Source organism: Bipolaris sorokiniana (genome assembly GCF_000338995.1).
Source record: "Bipolaris sorokiniana ND90Pr unplaced genomic scaffold COCSAscaffold_12, whole genome shotgun sequence".
NCBI lineage: Eukaryota > Fungi > Ascomycota > Dothideomycetes > Pleosporales > Pleosporaceae > Bipolaris > Bipolaris sorokiniana.
In genome coordinates, this window is record NW_006911906.1 from 1,184,247 (window position 1) to 1,210,235 (window position 25,989).

The 25,989-nt window shown below is 50.1% G+C and overlaps 8 protein-coding genes across 8 annotated transcripts; 4 read left to right on the forward strand and 4 right to left on the reverse strand.

Moving 5' to 3' along the window:
* Positions 1-533: 533 nt before the first annotated feature.
* On the reverse strand, positions 534-1,252 carry COCSADRAFT_234495 (uncharacterized protein). The gene has a single exon (XM_007704788.1). It carries the CDS (start codon positions 1,144-1,146, stop codon positions 748-750), a length of 399 nt encoding a protein of 132 aa, XP_007702978.1. The 5' UTR covers positions 1,147-1,252; the 3' UTR covers positions 534-747.
* Positions 1,253-3,769: 2,517 nt separating this feature from the next.
* On the reverse strand, positions 3,770-5,252 carry COCSADRAFT_97051 (uncharacterized protein; the record flags this gene model as incomplete). Its single annotated transcript, XM_007704789.1, has 3 exons — positions 3,770-4,964; positions 5,012-5,091; positions 5,142-5,252. The coding sequence occupies 3 exons, from the start codon at positions 5,250-5,252 to the stop codon at positions 3,770-3,772; spliced, it is 1,386 nt and encodes a 461-aa protein (XP_007702979.1).
* A 1,824-nt stretch (positions 5,253-7,076) lies between these two features.
* On the forward strand, positions 7,077-7,791 carry COCSADRAFT_39396 (uncharacterized protein). Its single transcript, XM_007704449.1, has one exon. The coding sequence runs from the start codon at positions 7,547-7,549 to the stop codon at positions 7,778-7,780; it is 234 nt and encodes a 77-aa protein (XP_007702639.1). The 5' UTR covers positions 7,077-7,546; the 3' UTR covers positions 7,781-7,791.
* Positions 7,792-8,523: 732 nt separating this feature from the next.
* On the reverse strand, positions 8,524-11,922 carry COCSADRAFT_344603 (uncharacterized protein; the record flags this gene model as incomplete). The annotated part of the gene is made up of 10 exons (XM_007704790.1): positions 11,497-11,922; positions 11,113-11,447; positions 10,531-11,061; positions 10,396-10,473; positions 10,092-10,305; positions 9,627-10,020; positions 9,049-9,578; positions 8,890-9,004; positions 8,803-8,841; positions 8,524-8,752 (listed from the first exon to the last, which is right to left on the reverse strand). Exons 1-10 carry the CDS (start codon positions 11,894-11,896, stop codon positions 8,524-8,526), a joined length of 2,865 nt encoding a protein of 954 aa, XP_007702980.1. The 5' UTR covers positions 11,897-11,922.
* A 114-nt stretch (positions 11,923-12,036) lies between these two features.
* On the reverse strand, positions 12,037-14,812 carry COCSADRAFT_39397 (uncharacterized protein). The gene has a single exon (XM_007704450.1). The coding sequence runs from the start codon at positions 14,547-14,549 to the stop codon at positions 12,174-12,176; it is 2,376 nt and encodes a 791-aa protein (XP_007702640.1). The 5' UTR covers positions 14,550-14,812; the 3' UTR covers positions 12,037-12,173.
* Positions 14,813-14,996: 184 nt separating this feature from the next.
* On the forward strand, positions 14,997-15,967 carry COCSADRAFT_163125 (uncharacterized protein; the record flags this gene model as incomplete). Its single annotated transcript, XM_007704791.1, has 3 exons — positions 14,997-15,076; positions 15,303-15,685; positions 15,738-15,967. The coding sequence occupies 3 exons, from the start codon at positions 14,997-14,999 to the stop codon at positions 15,965-15,967; spliced, it is 693 nt and encodes a 230-aa protein (XP_007702981.1).
* A 683-nt stretch (positions 15,968-16,650) lies between these two features.
* COCSADRAFT_148723 (uncharacterized protein) lies at positions 16,651-18,378 on the forward strand. The gene is made up of 2 exons (XM_007704792.1): positions 16,651-17,110; positions 17,181-18,378. The coding sequence occupies exons 1-2, from the start codon at positions 17,045-17,047 to the stop codon at positions 18,060-18,062; spliced, it is 948 nt and encodes a 315-aa protein (XP_007702982.1). The 5' UTR covers positions 16,651-17,044; the 3' UTR covers positions 18,063-18,378.
* Positions 18,379-19,095: 717 nt separating this feature from the next.
* Positions 19,096-20,558, forward strand: COCSADRAFT_234597 (uncharacterized protein). The gene is made up of 2 exons (XM_007704793.1): positions 19,096-20,386; positions 20,438-20,558. The coding sequence occupies exons 1-2, from the start codon at positions 19,243-19,245 to the stop codon at positions 20,524-20,526; spliced, it is 1,233 nt and encodes a 410-aa protein (XP_007702983.1). The 5' UTR covers positions 19,096-19,242; the 3' UTR covers positions 20,527-20,558.
* Positions 20,559-25,989: the final 5,431 nt, after the last annotated feature.

Here is a 25,989-nt window from a genome sequence, read left to right on the forward strand (position 1 = left end):
TGCTGAGCTAGCATATTGTGCATATAAGAAGTATGGGGTTCGGCGGGTGTGGCATGTTTGTGTTTGTGACTGCGTTTGTTGACTGCATCTGGCTTACGCAGATAGCGGTGTATGGGTGAGATGAGTATGCGAGGGAAGTCGAGGAGGGAAAGACGGTTGATCAGAGAAAGGAAGTGGTTCGTCTTGGCTTTCCTGCAAGGGTGTTGAGGTTGACATCGTTACTTCTTCTTTCGGATGCGTCCTTTGGAAGCGACGGTTGAGATGAGCTCCACCGCCAATCTCTTGTTTTGTTCATCACCTCTTCGCTTAACTGCTTATCTCTAATCAACAATTTGTGGCATCTATGACAATCTTCTCTTCCGTGCGGTGTTTATCAGAGGTCTCGGTACGAAGGAGCGATTCTCCAATTGGCTATGAAAATGCAATGGATTACACTGTGCATGAAAACCACTCTACTACTCTCAACAGCATCCAAAGGTGGGTTGAGACAGAAATTTTGAATCAGCGTTATCCAACCACTAATCGTTCTGCACGTTGAACCTATTTCCCGGTAGACGGTTCCCCACTAAGTCATTTCTCCTCAGATCAACGTCTTCATAGGATTCACGTTATGTGTGCACAAACAGCGACTTGGCGTACAGCACGAGGACCCTTGGGTTACATCATAGCACAGGGTAGGATTTGGCCCAACAGGGCAACCTTGACGGGAGATGAGGCGCCCCAAGGGGACCGTGTCAGACAAGGCGGCTATGTAGAGCACGTGAGAAAGGCTTGCTGTGCCAAGTGAACGTGCTCAAGGGAACAGACAGCATTTGCGGAATGTAACCTAGACGCATGATTATTCAGGGACCGATTCTTTTCTTCGCTAGATTGGGCTGTGTGTGAATCCATGGCACTGGGATTCCAGCTCATAGAGCGGCTCACATAATAACTATGCCGTATCCGCATAATGGCCCTGTTAAGGCCTGACGCATTGTTGTTGTAGTACCAGACACGCCTCGTCTCTGATGCGCAGTAGTATGCATTATCTTGTCCTCTGAGCCGTGACACAAGGTTGATCCATCCATCCAATCTACTTTGGCCAATGGCTACGTACGTAACTGGGACGCCTTGCCCCGCCGACCAAGACAGTCCAGAGCCTAGCATCTGCTTTGTCAGGCAGCCTGTGTCCCAATTAAGAATCGAGGCAGGCGGCAAGACAGCTCCCCAATCCCGGCGGCGGGGTGGTCTCAGTTCATAGGGTGTGGGGGCTGAGGTGATGCTAAGGATCCAAGACGACAGGATACTATGGCGATTGCGTCACACATTGATTTGGCCAAGATGGGCGATCATAGGGCAGACGGAGCCAGTGGGCAGGTTCAGATCGGCGAGGCAGGGCGATGGACGTGTATAGAGTGCAGTTGTTTGCAGCTGGTTGACAGGATGTTTGGCAGACGTTGTTTTGACAGGCGGGCGGTGGAAAAGGAAACAGAGCCGGGCCGTAGTGGAGATCCGCGAGGCGGCCCGTAGAGGCGTTGTCGCGCGTGAACTGCCCGCTGCCCGCTAATCACCTCTCCACTCGCAACACACGACCCAGGGCGCCACAAGCCCACTCTCAGCACCTTCACCCACACCCACACACGCCCACCCTCCTTCGCAGCTTGCTTTCTCCTCCCTGTGATTTTACGGCGCCCCATTGCAACATGAAGGGTCAACTATGTGGCTTACTCGCCTCAGCACATGCGCCATGCATGTCTCAGCCATCTTTTTATCCAGTCCCACTCGGGAAGGCAACAGGAAGCAGCCTACTCTTCCACTGGTCCATGGAACGCTTACCCTTGTACCCTCTCTAAGAACCATTCATCTTAGGGGGGCCTATGTTTAGGATGCGCATGTGGCGCGGAGCCACCCGCCCATACTGCCAAAGCTTGGTCAAGACAGCTGGCGGGAGGGGCGTAGAGAGAACTTTCCCACCATGACTAAGTAGATGGAGAAGTATGGGAAACAAGTGGGTGGGTGAGTGAGTGAGTGCATGGACGGGACCTGCAAGCGGATTACAGGGCATAGCAGTCTCACCATGATGACTTTGACGAAACGACGGATCGAGAAGTCATCGGTTGCTGCAAAGTCGACTCATACTGGCTACATTGGTACCCTACTGCTTAGCCGACCTGCATCGCCATCACTGCTGCCGACAGCAGCAACAACAATAGCAACAGCAGCGGCAGCAGCCTCGGCCAAGCACGCAAATACGCAACCAGTCTTCACACATCACCTCAAGCGCCAGGCCCCCCAAAAATATGCACTTCGCAAATCTCGTCAATCACATCGCCCCAAGTGCCGAGTCAACCCAACCAGACCCAAATTGCCGGGTAAACCTAGAATCAAGTCTTACGGCCACCATTCAAACCCAAGGCTACGTGTTCGTTAATTTGCCTACCCCCATCCAAGCAATACACATGAAAAAAATAATCGGACGCCTAATCCCTAGTGGGGCGGCCCCATTTTACTCCCAATCCTCCTGTTCCTTCTAGGAGAAAATAATAATAATAATGCACAGTAATAATAATCATTTGCATACGCATATCTACTATTACTCTCGAAAGAGATAAAGAGAAAGAAGAAAAAGACCCTATCTCCTCGGCATGCCCCGGCTAAGTACTAAAGTAGGTAAAACACAAGAAAACCTACCGCAGAGAATTGTGGAGCCCATACCCTCTTTTTCTCTCCCTCTCTCTCTCTCTTTCTTTCTTTCTTTCTCTCTCTCTTTCTTCCCAATCCGTCATTTTTCCATAGCACGATTATACACGCAATACGGTCTAGCCATATGGACCCTTCTTTTTTTTCCCCGTACTTGACATGATGCAACGTGCCGATATTCCTTCCTTCCTTCCTCTAACAAAAAAAAGCCGGCTGGTTAACGGCAAGTGGGGCCCCTTGAACGCGCGTGCACGCCTGAGACCACCAGAGCAAGTAAGAAAGTAAGAAAAAAATGTCAAAGAGGAAATAAAAGCGAGAATAGCCGGGGGGGGGGGGTTAAGTAGGGTTAAGTAGGGTGAGATGGCTATCTTTTTCGAGACTAGGTGGGTGTTTTTTCTTCGTTTAAGGGAAAGAGGCAAGGGGAGGGTGCGTAGGGCCTAGATGAGGTGCATAAGGCAGGGGAGTCGGAGATAGACCCGAATGGGAAACTCATAGCGAATATGTGTAGACGCGTGGTGGGTGGGCAAGGGGAGAGGCAGGGGGGGTTGGTGGTTATGCAGGACTTGGACGGTTTCTTGCTCACTTGCACTCAGATGCAAGTAAGAATTGTGAATGTCTTGTTCATTTCGGCGTTTTTTGTTCTTGTTCCTGGTCTGTGGATTTGTGTACGCATGTCGCCGCGGAGGAATAGATAGAAGAAAAGGGACAGACGAGTATAAGGAAGGAAGAAAATACTACTATGCATACTGCGTAGCGCACACACTGCTGTAATATAGCGAGTTCGTTTGGACAGTAACCGAGCTTTCTACGGGAATAATGTACAGGTGTGGTTGATGGAACCGTTGCGGGGGGATGGTAGGGAAACCCCCATTGTCTAGTCTCTCTACGTGGAGAAAGCAACAAAAAAACGGCATCTAAGATTGAGAAATGAAAGGAGAAAAACAAAGAATTGCGCTCATTTTTACCGTCTTGAAAACGTGACGCGTACATGCGTTTGTTCGTTAATCAAGTAAATGACGCCTAAAGAGAGAAAAAAGAAACATTCAGCAAAGCTCACTGCGTAAGTATGGCCTGATTCTAGACAAACACATCACATAGTATTGACGCGCATTCTGTTTTGTGTCGTCCGTGAAGAAGCCATGCGACGCTTGACACTCTCGGGTGCAACAGCCATGGTGATCCTGAATGTGTCCCTCACCCGAGTCCTGAGTGAAGCTTCCATGGAGAGATACACACCACTGTTGATATCCGGCTCGGCCAGGTCACCCGGGGTACCGGTGCGTCGGCAGTAGCGCTCCGCAAACTTATCAATAAGCTTCTCGATCCTGCACAGCTCGGCAAGGACAAGGCTGGTGCGCTGGGCGCACTCAGCTTCCGAGTCCGAAGTGTGGGGTCGCGTGCAGAGTTCGAGCTGAGTTTCGAGTGAGAGGTATGGGAGACCGCGCTGATGGTCATGCGATCGTGCAACAGCTTGGAACCATGAGAGGATTTTCATAGTCGCAAGATTGATGGTCGATGCGAAGTGAGGGTTTGATGTGCAGTCGCAATCTAGTAATGTATACAGACTATCCACGGCAGCCTTATTGGTGGCGAGGATGGACTCAAGTGTTGGAGAACCGCTCATCACGCTGGTGAAGTCGATGGCAGAGGTTTGGGACTCGAGTGGTACGTATAAATTGTTCAGTGTTTGAAAAGCGGACAGTGTGCAGTCGTGGGTTGCAAAGTTTCCCCAGGCTGGAGGTGTTGATAAGGCTGCGGATAGTGTTGGCGAAGGTGAGTCAATGACCGTCTCTTGCGATGTGAATATGTTAGGTTGCGCACTCAGCAGCTGGTGGCTTGTGTGTGGTGAAGGTTGTTGCGATTCCAGTGATGCGAATAAGTCAGGTTGGCTGGGCGTACTGATAGAACGTACGTGTCCATGTACAGGAGTGTGTTGTTGTGGAAGATACTGGGGCATTGGAATGAACATATCCGTCTGGCTTCCAAACATCATGTGATCATCGTTGGCCCACGCGTTGACAAAAGACATGGCACCTCCTTCAGAGCATGCTGGCGATAGGCTATCACCGAAGTTGTTTGCGACGAAAGCATCTTGATAGTGAAACTCCGGCGTGCTGGGGCCAAAGTAGAAGGGGTCTATTGGCTCCGGTGAACTCTCAGATGTATGAGAGGCAGTGCGTGGAATTAGATCGAACTGAGCCCCTGTGGGTCTATACGAGCCAGGAGGTGATACTTCACGTTTGATCGTCCCATCCAGATTCCGGTTCTTGCGTGGTTTACCCAATCTGCGCGTGATGAGTGCAAGACAATATTGGATGGATAGATGACATACCTCATAGATGGAGAGTAGTTGCAGCAAACATTAATGGTACCACATCGCTGACAAGTTGGTCTTACTTTGTCGCACTTGACCTGCTGCTGGTTAACGGGTTGAAAACTAGTGTGTGAATGGAGAGGCGCACTTTAGCACGAGAGCACGCATCACATGAAGCTCTCATCTTCCGGGGCTTTTGGAGTGCTTTCGAGGCACTAGCTGCCGAAGTAGTCTCTTGGCTAAATGTGGTATCCTCCATTTCGCGTAGTGGTGGTTGATGAGGAGAGTATGCCTGAACTGGGACCTGGAGCATATGTATCGACAGCAACGTGACTGAAGGATGACTATACCGAGCCTTTAAGCGGCATGTGTTTTTATATAGAACTATAGCTGGCGACGGAGAATGCGAGTCTTAACTAGGATGGATACGGCAAGGATCATAGCTGGATCCAGCCTGCAGGAGGCGTACATGCGACAATCACTTGGGGCGGTCGAGTAGCGTCAAGCTGATGCTTGTGAGTACAGGGACAGGGGTTGGTGCAGCCATCGATGTCGGACGTGCTTGGATGGGGCTGAAGGCTTACATGGCAAGTTCCTTGTCTCTATCAAGTCTAGTACAAGTCGAGGAGCATGCGAATCCATACAAACGCATTAGTATCGCTAGTGATGAAGACGGGAAAATGCCGCGCACACCGGAGCATGACATGGCTTCAATGTACCCCCTGATGTGCGGCTCTGGAGGTACTTTTGTGGAATCTCACAGCATCGGCCATACGTTTGGGCGACGAAATACAGCAAGCCAGATATATCTTGCATTGAGGCTCGGCAGTCTGGTGCTGAGGCGGAGGGGGAAGACTTAGCCGGACGGTATGGATAGATTACTTCCACGAGGGTTACACCGAGTGGGTCACCGCTTAGGTATGCTGCTGCGGCGCTCCATAGTAGTATTGGCTTCGCAGCACAGCGCCAAACATTTGAATCCAGCCACCACTGCTGCATGCCACAGTCAGTCGCTCTTGATGCCATCGCTCAATGGGCGCGTGGGGGTTCTAGTGCTGACTTAGCTTGTTTAACCCGCTACACAGAAAGAATAGCGCTTGTCAATCATGACGGCGGAAGCAGCTGAGCCTTGGGCCTATGACTTAACAGGCATTTGGTAAGACATTCGGTGTGCAGACTACACGAGGACATGTCAGGCAACGTCTGGCAGTTCTCAGGGCTGAAGGCAAGTAGGACAGGTTGCGTAGGACGGACAGTCTGCCCATGGAAGGGTTAGTCAGGATGCTTTGGTCCAGGGAACCGGTCAGATGAATGGCTTGATGAGTGCTGGTTGTCGCACACTAACCAAGACTGTGCAATTCGCGGGGTCCCACTGCGCAGGGATCCGGCAACAGGCAAAGCCAGGGTTTTTTGCTGAAGCGGGCCGATCGTGCGAATGATGACTACGCGGTGCTCACAGAGCCAGGCCAGTTCGTCACCTCGAGCAGTGTTGGCATTGCGACAGGCTGGGCCTGGCCTTTGCCATGATACATATGCAGATGCGATGAGGTCCTCGCCGACAAAGCTCCGTTCTGGCTGCAACGTGGGTGGTGACGCGTGGTAGATACGTGCAGCTTCGTGGAGGCTATGGAGAAGCCCTAGTGTAGGGCTAGAGTAGTACTGTCAATTGCCACTCGACTTGCAGCAGATGTAGGCCCGTAGTGCGAGAACTGCCGAGTCGATATCCTCGCCTTCTCTGCGCAAAGAGCAAGCGGGCACTACGCAGCACATCAGGACGCGGTGGTGGATTGAGCGGAGGAACGGCATGGCGCGTACGTAGCCGCCCGTTCCTCTCCCGCCGTTGGCTGAGCTAACATTTGACCGCTAACTAGCGCGACGTTACATTCGTCCCCTTCCCGCCCCTCAGGCTCCCAGGATCACGACTCGACTCGAATCCATCGATCCAGTGCCGAACGATTCAGGAACATGCCCAGTACGGCAAAGTCAAAGACATGGAGCCTTTGGAACATTGGGGCCAAAGATAGCATCCAACGCGAGCGAATAATTGATCCTACTGGTACAGACCCACGTTCATGTCGTACTTAGTAGTATAAGGCACAAGTCCCCCAACTCCGGGTTCCAGGCTTCGTATCCTCACTTTCTGCATCCTCTAACAAGACAAGCATTCTAACAAGGCAAGTGAGGAATGATCTACATAATTACAACTACACCTCGGTGCATAGTACCTCCTATTACGCAATATTTCATGCAGTCAACGGACGACACACCAGGCCATCTAACCAACGCGGGATCGGAATAAGATCCAGAACGTCGTTTGAGGATATCCGTTGATGGCCTGTTTACTTTCGCATTGTCAGTTCCGTTTCGCCTACTGCGTACAGAGCCAGGGGTTTCTTCTCTAGCGCCTGTTAGGTGAATTAATTAGTAGGGACAGGGTAGGGATGGTACGTTAGATGCGTGTAAATAGAGTTCTGTTGATATCTACCACAGTCCAAGTTGCCAGTTCTCATTCGGTACTTCCCTCTATCATGCTATAATACCGATCGTGGTAATATGCTGGGACAATTGACGCTGTTAGACACTATAAGCGCGGTAAACTGGATATCCTGGGTTGAAATTTCACATGAACCTCCGTTCCGCTTAACGACATGCATGGCTTTACCGATCGCTATTGATTTCTACTCGAGTCAACCAGAGGTCCAAATCCTAATAGGGAAGTTTTGGCTAGCGAATTCAATTGTAACAATGGGTGTTGTCTACCTTCAGTTGTGGATGAAAATTTTGTAGTATTTCTCGTGTAGCTTTCACACCACCTTCCCAGAAAGACATAGCCGCCAGAGATAATTCAATTACAGGCCCAACATCCAAATGCAACTCAAGAACTCCCATTACCTCCACCGTGGCTGTCCAGTTGGCGCCACGTGACCTGTCAAAACACTAATTGTAAAGAAATATATCTTCAACCATCATCGTCCCCACCAGACAACTTTTTCTGTACCGATCAAACTCGTCGGATATCTTCCTGATAGGGTAAACACCTCTCGTTGAGTTATTAATCAGAACTCAATTGTAACAATCGAAACCGAATAAGCCTTAATTCGCCCGCCGAGGCTCCATTTGGCCTGGTTAGCGCCCTTTCCAGCAACTGAAACGGAGCGAAAACAACCAAAGCAAAAAAGCCCTGGGTGGCGCGCATAGAAGATATACCAGAACCATGACTAGAACACTCACAGGTATTCTCTGGGGTGCGGGGGCTAGCGACCTGCATGCTAGGTAAATCAAATTGACACGTGGATCGATGCGAGCAGACTGCTTGCAGCCTGCAGAATGCATTCATCGACTCTAGATACCTGTCTACATGTTACCGGGCGTATCCACGTCTCAAAATTTCCGCCTCGGCCCTATCCCGTTCCTTTGCATATGTTCGGCCCTTTCCAACCCCTAAAACTCACATCATGTATTCTTTCCACGTGAGTAAGTATTATGATGTTGTGGAGACTATCAGTATGTCGGACAGCACGGACATCGGATTACGGTAAACATCCGCTTTGAGGAATTCCCGTGCGACCTGCTCCTAAGCTGGATTTAGATAATTCCACCCAATCCAAGAGCACACTTACTGCCTCCTCAAGCTCGGCTATCTCATCTTCGGGTACTTGACAGCATGCTGAAACAAGATCTTCCCCCCGTGCTGCAAGAAGTATAAGGTTTTCGGCGCGCTGTACGATCTCAGATGGAACGCCATTCATGGCAGCACAACTAATGTCGGCATTAGTATCAACCTAGTAGAAGGCGCTGCACTAGCTCACCATGTGCCGAAACTCGATGTGCTCCGACCTTCTCGGAAGCTAGATAGAGTTAGTACCTAGCAAGCGATATGCATGAACACGTATTACTTGTATAGGTAGGTGATTTGGTCATTGATTTTCTTCGCTTCAGTATCCACGCGTACTTCCATGTATCCGAATCCAAGTGTAGGTCGAGGTTTAAGTAGGTCCATCTCAAAGATTTCTAAGCGCGTCAGAACGTTCTGTAACTAGAGCACACTCCCATACCATGGAAGTGGGTGGCTCCAATGACCTTTGGCCTTTCGCTGCCCAATTTCAACAAGTATTCCATAACTGCGCAAGCTAAGCCAGCTCCGTCGCTTGATGCAGTGCCCTTACCAAACTCATCTATAAGTAGGAGGCTTCGACGCGTGGCTAGGCTTAGAGCAAGCGAGATTTGCTGCAATTCAAGCATAAAAGAGCTTTGGTAATGAGACACCGTCTCGCGCGTAGTAACTCGGGAGAGGATCTTGTCCGTCAGTCCGATCCTTGCAGTATCTGCCGGTACAAAGCCCCCAACGTGCGCCATGTAGACAATCAAAGCAACCTGCTTGAGATACACGCTCTTTCCTGAGTAGTTGGGACCAGTTAAGATGAGCATACTCGGACTATTTTCGTACGCATGCGCTTGACGGGTTGTCGGGCTGGTAAGTAGACGGTCATGTTGCTCGCTTGCGATTTCTCCGTCGCCGTCGCCTCCTTTCATTGCAGTATCATTTGCGACGAAAGAAGATGCCAAAAGCTCCTGGAGCATATGACTGGTGATATCAGTAACAAAACAACGCGTCTCATGCATCTTAACCTACCGTCCTCCCTTGATGCGTATAGTATTTTCGTATGTAATCTCGGGACGACAAAGCTTATAGATCTTTGCAGCCTGAGCCAAGGCTAGTAAACTATCAAGCTCTCCACAGATATCAGAACAGGTAGTCAAGAGCTCTTCGTACTGGAGCAGATACTGGGCTAATTCATGGCTGAGTTCAATCTCTCGATCTGCAATGATGCCATAAACGTCGCCGAAGTGTTCATCCATTTCTCTCGTTTCGCTGTTCTTAAAGTAAACCTGCTCTTCCGTTGCAAACATCCTCTCCCAAGGATGGTCGAGACTGCCATCGTAGACCGCACCACCTGTATCTGGATCAATCGGTGTTGTGCAGAGAAAGCCTATTTGAGGGAAATAGATTACATTCAGAGTAGCACCTGGCTGAGTTAGTAACTCTTTGCTGCCTCAACCTGGAGAGCATCTTCTTAGGAGAAGCTGTATCACCTACGCAAATCGGAAGGCATCTTCTCAGATAATTTTCTCGCTACCTGATTGAGGAGGTCATCAAGACTATCTAGGGTCAACTTCATCTGGTCTAACTCTTCATCGATGCCAAGCATGATGACAGTGCGACCCTCTTCTGCTGAGCCAGCTAAGTCAATGGTTTCACTGATCTTTCGCCCAATCTGAGCCAAGTGGTAACCTTCGAGCTTTTCGAAGATCTGCAGCAATCAGTAAAGAGATTATAGTTAAATTCCACTGGCCTAGAGTGGGAAAGCGACCACATCTAGATATCTCTTGTGAGCGCTTACCTTATTCCTGATGACCAGGTTTTCTCCGCCGATAACATCCTGAAGTGTGTCTTTGATCTTCAGGGCATGGAAGGCAAACTAATACAATCAGTTGATTAAAGAAAGGCACTGACGTGATGGATGCTTTGTACATACGGCTCGGATAGACGTCCAGATACTCTTGGCAAATCCTCCAGTCCCTCTTGTCGAGCTGTTTGCTCCTTTTCTGAGATTGACCATTGTGATGCGCATGTTGCCCAGGTTGTTTAGGTTTTTAACAAGTGCTTGTAGTGCTGACTCGTTGTCAGGACGAGTGAAGATACTGACGGTATCCAGTCTCTCATTGATGACAGCCAAGTTTAGGCTTGGGCGTAGAAATTGCCGTCTTAAGAGGAACCTCCCTTGCTGCGTTCGTGCTAGATGATGATAAAGGCCATATATAGAAAGACCTTCTTTGTCGCCTGAGCTGGCTTTGGTCGGCCCCTTGTTATGCGAGTGTGGATGTGATTCAGCGCCCATGATCTGTAAGGAATGAAGAGTATCGGTATTGATGAACATGGTCTCGCGAAGACTGCACATTTCAAGTTTCGAGATGCGGAACATGAGATCTGCGGAATGATCACCGGGGAGGTACGCTGCTGCTCGTCGACGTTGCAGATATGACATCAGTGCTCCAGCGCATCCGACCTGTTTGGCTTTAGCAAATACTACAGTGTTGTGCAAAAAGTCAGTAAGTACTGTTGAGCGGCTCTCAAGATCAATCCACCCTGCGAGTCGGAGAAGTTGCCCCTGCTGGCCTGCCGATTGGCCTTTTCCCGGATGGCTTACAGTGGCAAGCTCTCCTGGAATGTTGAATTCGATGTGGGTACTATCGTCTTCTCCTAAATGAAGGCTCGCAAGCTTGTTCTTTGCAGAATCATAGTTGAACTCGCTCGGTGGTCTGACTTCGAGCAGAAATGGAAGGCGAAATTGGTCATTGTCGCTGCTCTTGGCATCAGGGTCAAAACAGTCAATGACTTTGTCGTCGATCTTGGTGGAGACTAGGATAACTGTAGGATCGATGTATATCCTCACTTGACACAGTAAGCAAGAACAAGCCATGCCGGTTGACAAAGTACTTACAAGAGTCGACAACATCAACGTGGCCATACTGTATATCCTCCATGAAATAAAGCCTTTCTTCAGAAGCAATATAATAACAGCAACCCACTGTTCCACGAGTATTCAAGTCGACAGCCATGACGACTTCATTCAGCAAGTCATCGTTTTCATCGACGTGATGACTCGCTTCAGAAGGCGCGTCAAGGGACTTATCGTCCAGGAACGGCCCTCTACGAATCTGGACCTGGGGTCTGCTTGTCCCAGACCGCGCAGTTGGAGCCGCCCGCACGGAAGAGCGCCATGAGGTGGTGGTAGAGCAGGATGTAGAACGAGTGTTCTCACGAGGATTGCTGTTCGAGGAAGTGCTGCTACGGGCGCCTTTGTGTCGATAGGGGGCCTTGAAGGGAGGGCTGCGTGGCATGACTGTGTACAGCTGTAGAATTCACAACAGTTTTGTCTTGCAAGTTATCAGAGATGAGAGATGGTGAGCAGAGGACTTACATGCGAAAGGGAAGGAGCGGAGGGACGCCTGCCTCTCGCAACGTACAAGAACACAACCTTGAGCAGGGTATCATTGTTATTATTGCAATCTACAGAGAATTTTTTTTACCTACAAACGCCGATGATGCTACATTATATATATGCAATAGTCCGTCTGTAGTTTGTTATACAGTCATGTCGTCATTAGTCATACAGCATCAAACTGCGGCAGAAACCGTGAGGCCTGCACCACCTTCTTTGATCGAAACAATGGCTTTGTCACCACTGCGAATCTCACCACGGATCAACTTGTCTGCTAGACTGTTGCCAATCTCTCTGGCAATCAATCTGTTTAAGGGCCGCGCGCCAAACTTTGGGTCGTACCCTCGGTCGCATAGCCATTGTTTGGCCTCGTCCGGGCACTCGAGAACAATCCTACGGTCATCTAGTCGCTGCTGAAGCTCTTTCAGACGTATATCGACAATGTCTCTAAGCGCTTCTCGAGAAAGACGACGGAAAATGATGAATTCATCGAGGCGGTTGAGGAACTCGGGTGGGTATGTAGCAGCAACAACATCCATAACGGCGCTGCGTACTGCGGGTGAGATCTCGCTTGAGTCCTTGTTAATGGAGTGAATGGCATCGTCACCGACAATAATGTCAGCCCCAAGGTTAGATGTCATGACAATGATAGTGTTGCGAAAATCCACCTTGTGGCCCTGCGCATCTGTCAGGAAGCCCTCATCGAGGACTTGGAGGAGCAAGGTCGATATGTCCTTGTGAGCCTTCTCCCACTCATCAAAGAGGAGAACGGCGTATGGCTTTCGTCGCACAGCTTCAGTAAGCTGGCCAGCATCCTCGTACCCGACGTAGCCGGCAGGAGATCCAATAAGACGCGAGACAGTGTGCTTCTCACTGAATTCGCTCATATCGAAACGGATTACAGCTTGCGGTGTGCTGAACAGATATTCTGCGAGTCTCTTGCAAACCTCAGTCTTTCCTACACCAGTTGGTCCCAACATCATGAAGGAGGCAATAGGCCTGTTCTCGCCAGATAGCCCAGCTCTTTGAAGACGGATCGCATTTGCAACAGATGTCAGGGCCTCATCCTGGCCCTTTACGTACTGACGCAAGGTGTCCTCCATGTGTATGAGCTTCTCGCTCTCTCCGGAATTGAGCTTGGATAGTGGAATACCAGTCGTCCGGGAGACAACAGATGCAATGTCGTCTGCCGTAACAGAATCGTGTAACAGGGATCCCTGGCGACTAGCTCCCGCAGTCACTTCCTCATCTCTGGGGAGTTTTTGTTCCAGCTCTGGGATCCTGCTGTATTGCAGTTCACCAGCCTTGGCAAAGTTGCCTTCGCGGCGGGCTTGTTCAAGCTCGAGTTTTGCCCGCTCGAGGTTCTCTTGTGCATTCTTGATAGCTTCGAGCTCTGCTCGCTCCTTCTCCCACTTCTCAGTCAATACCTTTACTTCTTCTTGCTTTTGTTTGAGCGTTTCCTCGAGGCGCTCCCGTCGCTCCTTGCTAGCGATGTCGGTCTCCTTACGGAGTGATTCTAGCTCAATCTGAATAGTCATGATCTGGCGATCGAGCTCCTGGATTGCGTCTGGCTTGCTTTCTTGCTGCAGACGTAGCGCACTAGCAGCCTCGTCTACCAGGTCAATTGCTTTGTCAGGAAGGAAGCGGTCGGTGATGTATCGATTGCTGTAGGAAGCGGCGGCGACCAAAGCGTTGTCGGTGATGCGCACACCGTGATGGACCTCGTATCGCTCCTTGATGCCACGAAGTATGGAGATTGTGTCTTGAACCGTGGGTTCGCCAACAATGATAGGCTGGAATCGTCTTGCGAGCGCTGCGTCCTTCTCGATCTGACGGTATTCATTAAGCGTGGTTGCTCCGCAAAGCTGCAGCTCTCCACGGCTGAGCGCAGGCTTCAAGAGATTGCTGGCATCGATACTGCCCTCTGCCTTGCCCAAGCCCAACAGGGTGTGTAATTCATCCACAAACAGAATGACGCCCTTGTTGGCTTCCTCGACTTCCTTCAACACACTCTTGAGTCTCTCTTCAAAATCACCTCGGAATTTCGCACCAGCGATTAGGGAACCGAGATCAAGGGAGATGACACGTTTCTCTTGTATCGATTCAGGCACATCTCCCTTGACAATGCGCTGGGCTAGGCCCTCAAGGATGGCTGTCTTTCCTGTTCCGGCTTTTCCGATCAAGACGGGGTTGTTCTTGGTTCGTCGCGATAAAATCTGTATTGTGCGCTGTATTTCGCCATCTCGCCCTATGACGGGATCTAACTTGCCATCTCGCGCGCGCTGCGTAAGGTCTATTCCGTACTGCTCCAACGCGGGCTTCTCTGGCTCACCACCAAGGTTCATGCGATGAGTGCCACCAGGAGGATGCGGTCGGCTCCCATTCGCATACCCTCGAGTAGACGCCAGCGGCCTCAGGATCCTGTGTTGCTGGGACGGCGAGGCCACTGATGTGTTGAGGCATAATGGCGAAGTGCGAAGGGGAAGTTGCCGTGCGATGGAGGAGGGCGATGCGATGCGCCTTGCGGCTATACGTGCTCTACTGGTCAGCATTTTGACATGTGTGGATTTCAGAATAAGAGCAAGCTCAATTGGGAGGCAGATGGAGATGGCATAATATAGTATTGGTCAATGGATGGCGCGAGCTCAGGCGAGGGAGAGGGCGAAAATGCGCGGTGGTTCGATGACCTTCTACGTCTAAGAGCGGCGGGCCAGGCCAACGACGGCACGAGTTCTACAGACAAGCCCAAGGGCAGAGGGAAAAAACATGAGGCCGGGGTGATGACAGCACTAAGGGCCGAGGTGCATAAGAGGCCACGAGCGGTTATGCGAGCATGGTGAAGGCTGCCCCTCGATCATGGTCGAGCACGTACTAGCGCGGGGCCGTGCGTCCGAAAGCAATCTCCTCCCAGCCCCAGGCTGTAAAAAAACTTTGACTCCTCCTTCAACCACAACTCTTCGATTCTTTCCTTCCAATACGCACATTTCATTCCTGCAAACATGGGCTTCACCGACCTCGTTACCGATGCGGGCCTGACCCTCCTCAACAGCTATGTGAGGACGCGCTCCTACATTGTTGGGTAAGTTGCTACCCCACCATGCACACTGTGTGCTTTCCCTCTGCATCGCCTTCAATCCCTGCCCAACCCTCGAATGATGAGAACATTTGGTCCGTGTTAATGAGGCGGCTTAAGACCCCGCTATCTGAATACAAACCCAAGCGCTTGTCGCACCTCTGATCCAGTTGTTGTTTCTGCTGCATTGCTCTCACACGACATTGGCGAGTCATCGACTAACATGCCACAGCTACTCCCCATCGCAGGCCGATGTCAAGGTCTTCCAGCAAATCAAGGAGATCCCTGCCCCCGAGAAGTACCCGTACGCATGGCGCTGGTACAACCACATCCTCACCTTCCAGGGTGAGTTCGACTCGCTCCCTGGTGACCCAACCAAGGAGTTCACTGCCTACGGCCCCGAGTCCTCAGAGCTGCCCCTGAACCCCGCCAAGGCTCCTGAGAAGGAGGCTGAGGATGACGACGACATCGACCTGTTCGGCAGTGAAGACGAGGAGGAGGATGCCGAGGCCGCCAGGATCAAGGAGGAGCGTCTGGCCGAGTACAACAAGAAGAAGGCTGGCAAGACCAAGCCTGCTGCCAAGTCCATTGTCACCCTTGACGTTAAGCCATGGGGTAAGTTTTTGAAGGTGCACCTTTTGCCATTGACAGTGCTGACAACTTGTAGATGACGAGACAAACATGGACGAGCTCAAGGCCAATGTTCTGTCCATCGAGAAGGACGGTCTTGTCTGGGGTGCCTCCAAGTTGGTTGCTGTCGGTTTCGGTATCAAGAAGCTTCAGATCAACTTGGTCGTCGAGGACGAGAAGGTCTCGCTAGACGAACTCCAGCAACAGATTGAGGAGTTTGAGGACCACGTTCAGTCCACCGACATTGTTGCCATGCAGAAGTTGTAGACGACTGCTACCAGGTGCTTTGATGACTATTTGACGAAGAGTATGCATGATCATGACGGTAGGGTTTGGGCTCGGTTCACGGTTTGACGTCTTTATGAGCAGTCGCTAGACGAGAGCCAAAATAACGACATGGTAGAGATACCACTTCCCACTGCGGGACAAGGACATGAAAATTTGCCACAGACTTGCACTTGTGATGGGATTGGTTATGTGTTGATCATCAGATCGATTAATTTCCGTACCCTTGGCATGATGTGAAGGACTTTGGTTCCTCTGCTGTCCATCTCAAGGTCCCAGCTACGAGCTACATATTTTGTGGTCTTAAGAGGACGGTATTTGACTGCACAGTGTGGAACGAAGGACAAGGATAGCCAATGTCTAATTCGGGATGCGTGCTAGCTCTCCAAGGCTTAGTGCTGCCGGCAGTTGGACCCTGTATGCACAGCAGCCGCCACCTAATTCTAGATGCAAATGTCCTTTTTCTATCCACTTTGTATGTGTGCATGTTTTCAGCCTCCTACCATCTTTTTCTGCCAAGTGCTGTATGTCCGTTCTGACTGGCCTGCCTGAGCGTTTCGCCCAATCATCCCATGTCGCATGTTAAGCGCTCTCGCGCCACGGATCGAAGTAGCCACAGGCCAACTATTGGCTGTGGTGCTGCCTTGTTTCACAGCGCCGATCATTAACCCCTGGCCTTCACGGCATTGCACGCTCGCCAATGCGACTTGAATTAGATTGAGATATACGAGACCCTGGCGCTTGATGATGACATAGGATGAGGCTGTGCGCCCTCTGGTGGTGTATGGCAGCTTTGCGCATGTTCCTTTCACCACCGTTGCTCTATCTCACGCTCTTTCTACACTCTCTTCTCTTTGTCGGTGGCTTTTGACGACGTCGCATCGTTATTTGCGGGATATCGATCAACGCGCGCCTGTTTTTTGAGACTATATTTGTGAATAGCACTGCGACTGCGATCCGGTCGTTCCACACAACGACTTGCTTCTCCTGGATACGAGAGGTGAAAGTAGAAGTCAAGAAACAACAAGAGAAGGGAAACACACAGAACCCAAAGCAACGATGTCGCTGGACTGCTCGAAGATCCCAGATACAACCAATACAGATGCTGGAGTTGCGGGTGCAGGCGTAAGCACACTTCCATTCTTCCCTTTCGCAATCAACCCCCCACCCAACTAATACTAACACACACTCGCAGACCCTATTATCCTTCATAATCACAAACATCCTCTCAATCCTCCTCTCCGCCACCATCATCCTGCTCGGCCTCCGAAAATCCACATCGGCACCGATATCGCGCAAGCTGCTGCAATCCTTCTCGGACCAGCAGATCCTCACCGGCATCGGAATCCAATCCGTCGGGCTCGCAAAGATGAACACAATGGTGCCCTACCACTTCTTCATCATCTGGCTCTTGTCTCTACTCTCCACCGCAACGAATCTCGCCACGCTGCTCGCCCTCGTCAACGACTTCAAGCGCGACTGGGTGCTCCGCTGGATACGCCAGTTCCTCATGTTCGTCAATATGTCGCTTGGGATCCTCTCTGGCATCTTCATCTTGCAGACAGTCATGAAGAATATGTCGCCCAGGCTCCCTATTGCGTGTGTTTGGCATATAGATAGTAAGGGGTCGTCTGACAACGCTGCGCTGAGTATCGCGGGTACCATCGCTGTTATCGCTGGCCAGGTTATTACGTTTGGCTTTGCAACTTGGTACCTGCATAACCGGTCCAACCCGCGGTGGCTCAAGACCGTGCAAGTAATCGGACTCTTTGCGTGCCTTGCAATGGGTATCGGGGCAACAACGCGTGTAGTCCTTGAGTCCCAGGCGTTTGGCTCGCCTCCCGAGTCTGTTCATCTTGTTGGGCCCAGTGAGGGCAACTGGAGTTTCGGGCAGTTACTTCCGTTGCTGCTGCTTGTTCTGCCGATTATTAGTACTGTGGAGATTGCGAGAGGAGAGGAACTCAAGCCAAAGAGTAAGGTGGATGATGATACCACGCCGCTTTTTGCCAATGGCTCCGATATGGAGTTTCAGCCTAATCCGCTAGTAGGGTCAGGGAATACATTGTTTAGGAAATAGATGGTGCATGGGCATGTGAGATGTGGGCGGATGAATATGATATTACGAGATTTCTTTTTCCTTCCATCATTATATAGGATGATGTACACGTGATAATACGAGTATCAACTTACATGTTTGGTCTTGGTACTCAAGGACGTATCTTCCATTAATAAAGGGGAAGGCGGCGAGGTCGCTAACATGTGAAATAGAGTCGGCGGGAATAAGCACAACAAGTATTGAAACATCGAGTGCTTCTCAAGATTTCTCCGAGGAAAAGGATACGCGATGATATTCAATGATAGATTTAGGAATACAAGAGTAAGATTCTGACGACTATGTTCGAGCAATTCTTTACCTATTTCTTGTCCCTCATTCTAGAGAGTACCGCTAGTAGAAGAATAGACATAAAGCGAATTACCAGTCTTGTTTCTATTTGTACTACATTACCCAAAAACTTGTATTTGCGACGAAACCCTCATAGAGTAACTTTGGACGAGGACTTGTAGATATACGCGAGGGCACGTTATTCATGCGTCACGTGCCCGTCAACTTCCCAGGGGCAAGCCGGAGGGCAGGTGGTGAAAATACCCTTTACAGAAGCCTTGTTTTCAACGCTGTGTTGCCACGGGTCGGGTTCTGGTCGCACCAACGTCGGTACGGTACAGGCAGGGGAGGAGCAGCTACTCAGGTATCGAATTGGTTCAGTATAGCTATCTACGACAGGCAGTAGCCCTACAGGCAGGTACTACAACAAGACGTAGCTCAAAGAGCTACCAGTGCGGTAGAGTGCGATAGTCAATCTCTGCTGGGAAGGCTTGATGTTGTTTCTCAAAGACAATCCATCTCCTGCTTACTTGTAAGGATGCTGGCAGTCCCCTTATGGAGCAGGAATGATAAGCAATACCAAAAAATTCTGGTCTTATGTGACATTTGAGGGCTTTTGTGAAGCTTTGGCTGTTGGTGCACGCATTCGGTTACTATAGTTACTCGATCAGACATTCAAAAACGCCAACATCGTGCGCCAGCCTAGTCACCACTATCACGTGCTGGTGTTTGCCCCGCACCAGGCTATCGACCTACGGCTTTGGTAGTTAGCAGAAGCACTTGCCATGTCAGACATTCATTCCATCAAGCTAATACGATCATCTTTGTCCAGTAGTCTTGGGTTGAATATCCGGCTTCGGCCGTCGAAGTTGCCATGAGCGATCCCCAGCGTTCGGTGAGCGACTCTCCACATTCTCAGCAAGGCTGGCGACGGCGGCCTGAATATCGCAACCAATTTGACATCGCTATTGTGTGCGCCTTACCACTTGAGTACGATGCTGTCACCCTCCTAGTTGACGAGTTCTGGGATGAAACTGGGGATTCTTATGGCAGAGCTGTTGGAGATAGTAATAGTTACACGACTGGCCGCATAGGAACTCATAATGTTGTTGTTGCGCTGCTGCCTGGCATGGGAAAAGTGAACGCCGCCGTTGCCGTAGGGGGCCTCCGTGCAAGTTACACTGATATAAAGCTGGTCCTTCTAGTCGGCATATGCGGTGGAGTACCAAGGGCCGGGAACAACGACGAGATATTGTTGGGCGACGTCATCATCAGTGAGACAGTAGTTCAATATGACTACGGTCGTCGATACCCCGATTCTTTCGCAACCAAAACGGCCATCGGGGAAGGATTCAGTCGGCCGAATACAGATATTCGAGGTTTGCTCGCTTTTCTCCGCTCTGAAGCCGGCTTAGGACACCTTCAACAGAGGACTTCGTATTTTCTGCACATGCTTCAGCAACGAGCTTCGCAAAGGCGCCGCAGCAACTACAACTACCCAGGAGCTGCTTCTGACAAACTCTTCGCGCCGGACCACAGACATAGACATCATGGTCCATGTTCCTGTATCTGCAGCCAATGGAAGGTACTTTCGGATCCCGTCTGCCAGGAGGCGCTTAGTATTCCATGTAGCCAAACTGGATGTGGGGATGCCAATCTGATGCCCCGGAGACGCCTTGAAATGAGGCATGAACTCGAAAAGCAGAAAGAGCGTATAGATATCCAGGAGCCACTTATTTTTGTCGGCCGTATTGCCTCAGGCGATACTGTTATGAAATCTGGAAAAGACAGAGATAGGATTGCGAAAGAACAGAACGTCATCGCGTTTGAAATGGAGGGGGCTGGGTTCTGGGAAGAGCTGCCGTGTCTTGTTGTAAAGGGTGTCTGCGATTATGCGGACAGTCATAAAGATAAGTTGTGGCAAACTTTCGCTGCCGCAACGGCTGCTGCTACGATGAAAGCTCTTATTGAAAAGTATATTCGAACCGACAGACAACTTCTTCCTTCAACCGTTGCAAGTACGAATCCTTTGCCTCCATGATATCTAAAGATGCTAACAGCAGACTCAGGCTCGGGATTCGCAAGTGCACAAAGCTGGGATACTGCGTCCCCAAAGCTTGCAAACAATTCAACTGCCTCTCAGAACGAACCGTGTTAGTTTTTCCCAGGATGAGGACATTCCGACCGACACTGACGTTCACGAAGGGCGAGATTGCATTGTTCAAGCTGCTTTGAGACATCTTCCGAGATCAGTACATGGTGTGTTAGCTACCATACTAGATACAAACGTCACATCCAAAGAGTGGAACGCCAAGCTTTCTGAGATTATTAAAGCCACACCAGATACCCCCTCTTGGCTTTCTCACACGGCTCCTTACGAGCGCTTTGTGTCAGAGCTGGAGAACATCGTATGGTATCAAACCATAGATCCAGAAGTCGGTGCTGGTGTCGACCTGGAACACGAATGCGAAGATATCACGATATCCCTCTTGGGGGATCTTGAGAGATGGGAGGTAAAGCGCCGGGTGGAACAGATTGCTCAAGCAAGGAAGCTGGACAGGTCCTTTCAGAGACCAAACGAACCGGTACTACGCAAACGCAAGCGAAAGATTAAGCGCCAGTACGCAATTCCCACGTCTGAAGCCGGTTTAGGAACAAGCTTTCTCGGTCTGCCCATTGTACCTGGAAACGAACAGCAAGGAGAGGTATCAGGCAAGACGCCCAGCTTATCACGGATCAAAAGAGTTTACCTTTTCTATACACCGACTGAGAAGAGTGAAAACGATGAACCATTTGTCATGTCTCCACTGCAAAGCTTCCTATGGTCTTTGGTCTCTCAAGCTCTGCTATGGAAAACTAGTTCGATGGGCCTGTTTCTGGACTGGAATGGAGTGGTAGATCCACAAACTTCATGCCTAAGTAAGATACCAGAAGTCAGTGAACTCAAGGACTTCCTCTGGAACTTGATCAAGATACAGGGTAGCCCTGTTGTCATCACTGTCTGTCGTGCTGACGTTTTACTCCATACCATCGGTAGGGAGCCAATCGAGTTTCTCGCAAATTTGTGCAATAGCACAGTAACCCTTGGTGTACGAGTCTTCCTCATCCTAAGTACGCTCGACCAGACCTCAACTCTTCCGGGTGTCAAGAGTTCCCAAGTACTGAACAGGTACACTGAGCGTGACGGTGAGCAAATGCATATCTTCTAGCTAAACTATCTATACATGCTGATGAGTGAATGCAGAATGTCTGGGCAACTTGCAATTCGAGGGACAATGTCTACGCAGAGACGAGGTAAGTGCTGCAGATACAGGAACGAACACCTGGATATGGACTCATCCAGCATTCCTCGCGTGGCAAAATAAGTCATCTGGGGTACTGTGGATTGAAGGAAAAGCTGGGAGCGGGAAGTCCGTCCTCGCTAAAACTATTAAGGCTGGACTCTCAGAGTCGTGGGACTCAGATCGTCGTGGAATTCCGCTGCCTCAAATTAGCGACTGGTTCTACAGCACACGACATGGACGCATCACAAGATCTCATGTCTATTTCTTGAGATCCATTGTTCGTCAGTTATTGGAACAAAACAAGAATGTTTTTCCAATGTACGCGTCTGTGTATCGTGAAAAGAAGAACCAAAGCGAAAGCTGGGAGTTCGAGGATTACGAGAACATACTGGTCAAAATGGCTGCACATAGCACCCGGGCTATCTGTATCGTAGATGCCATGGACGAATCCGATGACGACCAAGGCAGCTTTTACTTAAGGCGACGGGTCATTACCCTTATGGCGCGCTTGGTAGAGCCAACTGGCTCACAAATTCGATTCATTGTACTGAGTCGTTACACAGCGGACATTGATCGAGTTCTACACCAGATCTGGAAAAAGGAGGAGAAATTATTTCACTTGGTTCTAGAACGAGAAAACACTCTGGACGTGGCCCTACTGATCGATAACGGCTTGGCTGCGCTAAAGGAAGCTATGAGCGAACTTGAGACGGACACAGAGGATGAGCTGGACACGCGACACTACCTCTCGCCCCAGATAAGCACTGCACAAGATGATGACGATCGAGCTTTCGAAAGAATGCGCGAATTTCTTCTGGAGCACACTCAAGGTGTCATCTTGTGGATAAAGCTCACCATACAAGTACTCATTGAACGTGTTAGAGGTGCCCTTTACAACACACGAGAGCTGGAGGCGGATTTACGTTCTTTGCCGATGGACTTGGTCAACTTCTACAACCTCATCTTGCGTGACCTGAAGACGCGGTATCCGGAAGGCCTAGACAAGACTAGAATGGCACTGATGTGGGTTGTAGGTGCGAGTGCTATTCGACCTCTTGCTCTGGACGAGCTTTATGAAGCAATATCTGTTCCACTAGTCCTCGAACCGGACTTCCTTCTTCACCAAGAAGACCCTATGATTCGCGCTAAGCTGAGTGTTAGGGCGAAGACCTGGATTGGTTTTTACCGGCAACTCCGAGTCAGGTGTGGGCCATTCATTGAGATTATAGTCCCCCAAAACCACCATCAGAAGTTCAGTTTCAGCGAAAACACCGAGGTCAGCCCACGATTCACGATACAGCTACTGCATCGTACCGTGAAAGATTTCCTTCACGATGCAGGAGCTTCTGGGCCATTATCTTTCTCTCAACAAGAGGCTGACTTGCTCGTGCGCGGTTCTCTAGAGAGATATTTGCAGCTGGTTCTCCCTGTACAAGCGTCAAGATACTGCCCAGTTCCCGCAAGGGCAGGATCAGACGCAGAAGCCCATGGAGCAGCCATAGCTATGGCCGAGTATCTCAACCACAAGAACCTTCTCGAGTTGGCCATATCAACACTCCCAGAAGAGAAGTGGTTAAACCATCTCGTGGTATTCGAGAGAAGTGTTTATCCACCCCTTATGGCACAGCGCGAGCATATGCTATGGAACAGAAGATTATATGAGATCTGTCTCCGCTACTTCACTCATGTTTGTGACAAAGGTTTGACGACAGCAGTAGTGAATTTGCTCACTATTGCTTCCACTCTCATACTAAGCTGGCCTACTTCATTGCGTTATGGCCCGTTGGCTCGAGCCATTAAGGAATGCGCACTTTCCATGGGGCATCTATTGGACGACACCCAAAACCCGTCCAGGTGTGAGGCCATATCTATGGTGTACGCGTTTTCGCGCACTGAACAGAGCTTGGTCTGGGAGTGCGAGGGTGTAGCCCCTCACTGCGCCCCACGAGTCAAAATTCCTGACAGGGGAACTCTAGCGGACTCTATAGCAGGTTTCGACGGTTCACACGGGAAAAGAAGTGTGAAGCGGGACCAGCCAGCGTCCCCTTCACCAATATCGAGACAACTCCAGAGAGACCTATTATGTGTACCGCCACATCCACCATTATCCTCTCCCAAGCCGCCGCCGCGGCGTCTGTCTCGGTAGCCAGACCCATCGATTCAAACAGCGCTCCTAGAGCCCCACCAATCATGAAGCCAGAACCCTTCTTTCGTTTTCAAAGTAGCCAGGAGCACAACGTCAATTCAGTGAAGACACTAGCAGCGACTCAGTATATCCATATCTTACTCGAACCCCTCCACTCGGCCGCCTGCGTGCCTGTCCCAGGTGAAAAGTCGAAAAAAAGCTCATGCTGAAAACGGCCTGGACTTCGTCAGCTCTGTCAGCTCGAATCCTGCGAGTGGAATGCTGGGACGTCATTGAGGGATACAGTACAAGTGTGATCTCTCTCGCCTTGGAGTCTTATCTCGGTTAGCTTGCGAGCGTAGCTACAGGTTATGGACGAGTTGCGCTTGGAAAGCTATGTATCGCTGTGTCAATGTGTTTGAACAGAGGGGGAGGATATAATAGATAGCGCAGCACAAACAAAGTGCGAATGTGGCGCAGAGTGCGCAGCAAGATACACACACACAATTTATTTACGCCCGGCGGCCGAGCCGAAAGGGCTACTAACGCTAGTCTAACTTTACACTTCTTATACTACGTCTTGGTCTCCTTAGCCCATCTATCTTCTTTGGCTCGCTTCTTCATGTAGCCTGTTGTCCAATTTAGAGCCCTTATATGGTATTATGGCACGCTTCTCCTCTATTTCAGCAAGATACACCCGCTTGCATAATCGGCTTCCGGTCTGCATGTTACATACAACACCGAGTCTACTAGGGCCGTTGCATCGCTTAACCTAGCTTTGACCTTTTTAGGAATAACACCTACCTAAATGGCACTAACAGCCTTGGGATGTAAAAAAACTTACTAACAGTTATCTCGACATTATACAGAGTGTATAGAGCACAGTAGTAATAATAATAGCAAAGATAACTAAGACGTTCGCATGCGAACTTGATAGAAAATTACACTACGCTATACCGTGATATAACTAGAGAGTATTATACTATAGTACTATCTCCCCATCGTTGCCCTTCACATTAACGTCCGCTCCTTTCTCTACTAGTAGCCGCACTACCGCCTCATCACCTCTCCGAACTGCATATTGTAGCGCAGTCTTCCCATCATCGTCCTTCGCGTTGACGTCCGCTCCTTTCTCTATTAGTAGCTGCACTACCGCCTTACTACCTTTTTGAACTGCATAGTGCAGTACAGTGTTCCCATTATCTTCCTTCGCGTTGATGTCCGCTCCTTTCTCTACTAGTAGCTGCACTACCGCCTCATCACCTCTCCAAACTGCATAGTGCAGCGCAGTCTCCCCATCGTTGTCCTTCACATTAACGTCCGCTCCTTTCTCTACTAGTAGCCGCACTACCGCCTTACTACCCTTTTGAACTGCACAGTGCAGTACAGTGTTCCCATTATCGTCCTTCGCGTTGATGTCCGCTCCTTTCTCTACTAGTAGCCGCACCACCGCCTTGTTCCCTTCCGAAACTGCTATCTTCAGCGCTGTGTTCCTCTTACTATCTCTCATATCTATGCGCTTTAAGAACCTCGGCCTCCAACTATCCCAACCAACTTCCGCTTGTACTAACGGTTCAAAGCCTAGATAGCATAACATGTGTAATAGTGGCAACACCTTAGGAAGCCATATATCGTTGTTCGATCTATATGCTGCCCACCAATGCCTTCGCACATCATGTTTAGTTCCAAGGAAGTGCTTGAGGGAACAAAGGAAACTAGTGTTTAGTATTGCGCAGCCCCTCGCATGTTCAGGCCAGTAAACCGCTGCGTATTGCAACAGCGGAGACTCTTGAGAGGATGATATACTTTTGAAGTCAACAACTCTCTGCTGGAAGCCGCTCTGTGCAATACAACTAAGACTCAACTGTAGTATCTCTAGATGCATGTTTTGCGGCCGAATTCGATACGCTTCTAGAATTGCATCGCTGTCTTCTTCTTTGCGCAACAGGTAGTCTCGCACTGATTGATGAATAAGACTAACCTCGTTTTCTTGTACCCTTAGGAGAGGTCCGCATAAAGCAACGGCATCACGTGCTACTTGCTCTATAGTTATTGGAGGCATAGCCTGGATGCCTACTGCCGCCGCTAGCTCTCGCAGCTGCAGAGGGCGAGCGGCCATAGTTACCCACCGTAAGATCGCCTGGCTCCTCTCTCTCTGCCGCGCTGAGATGCGAAGCAGCATGCGGCTGTATATCGCTGGGAGGCTGGGAGG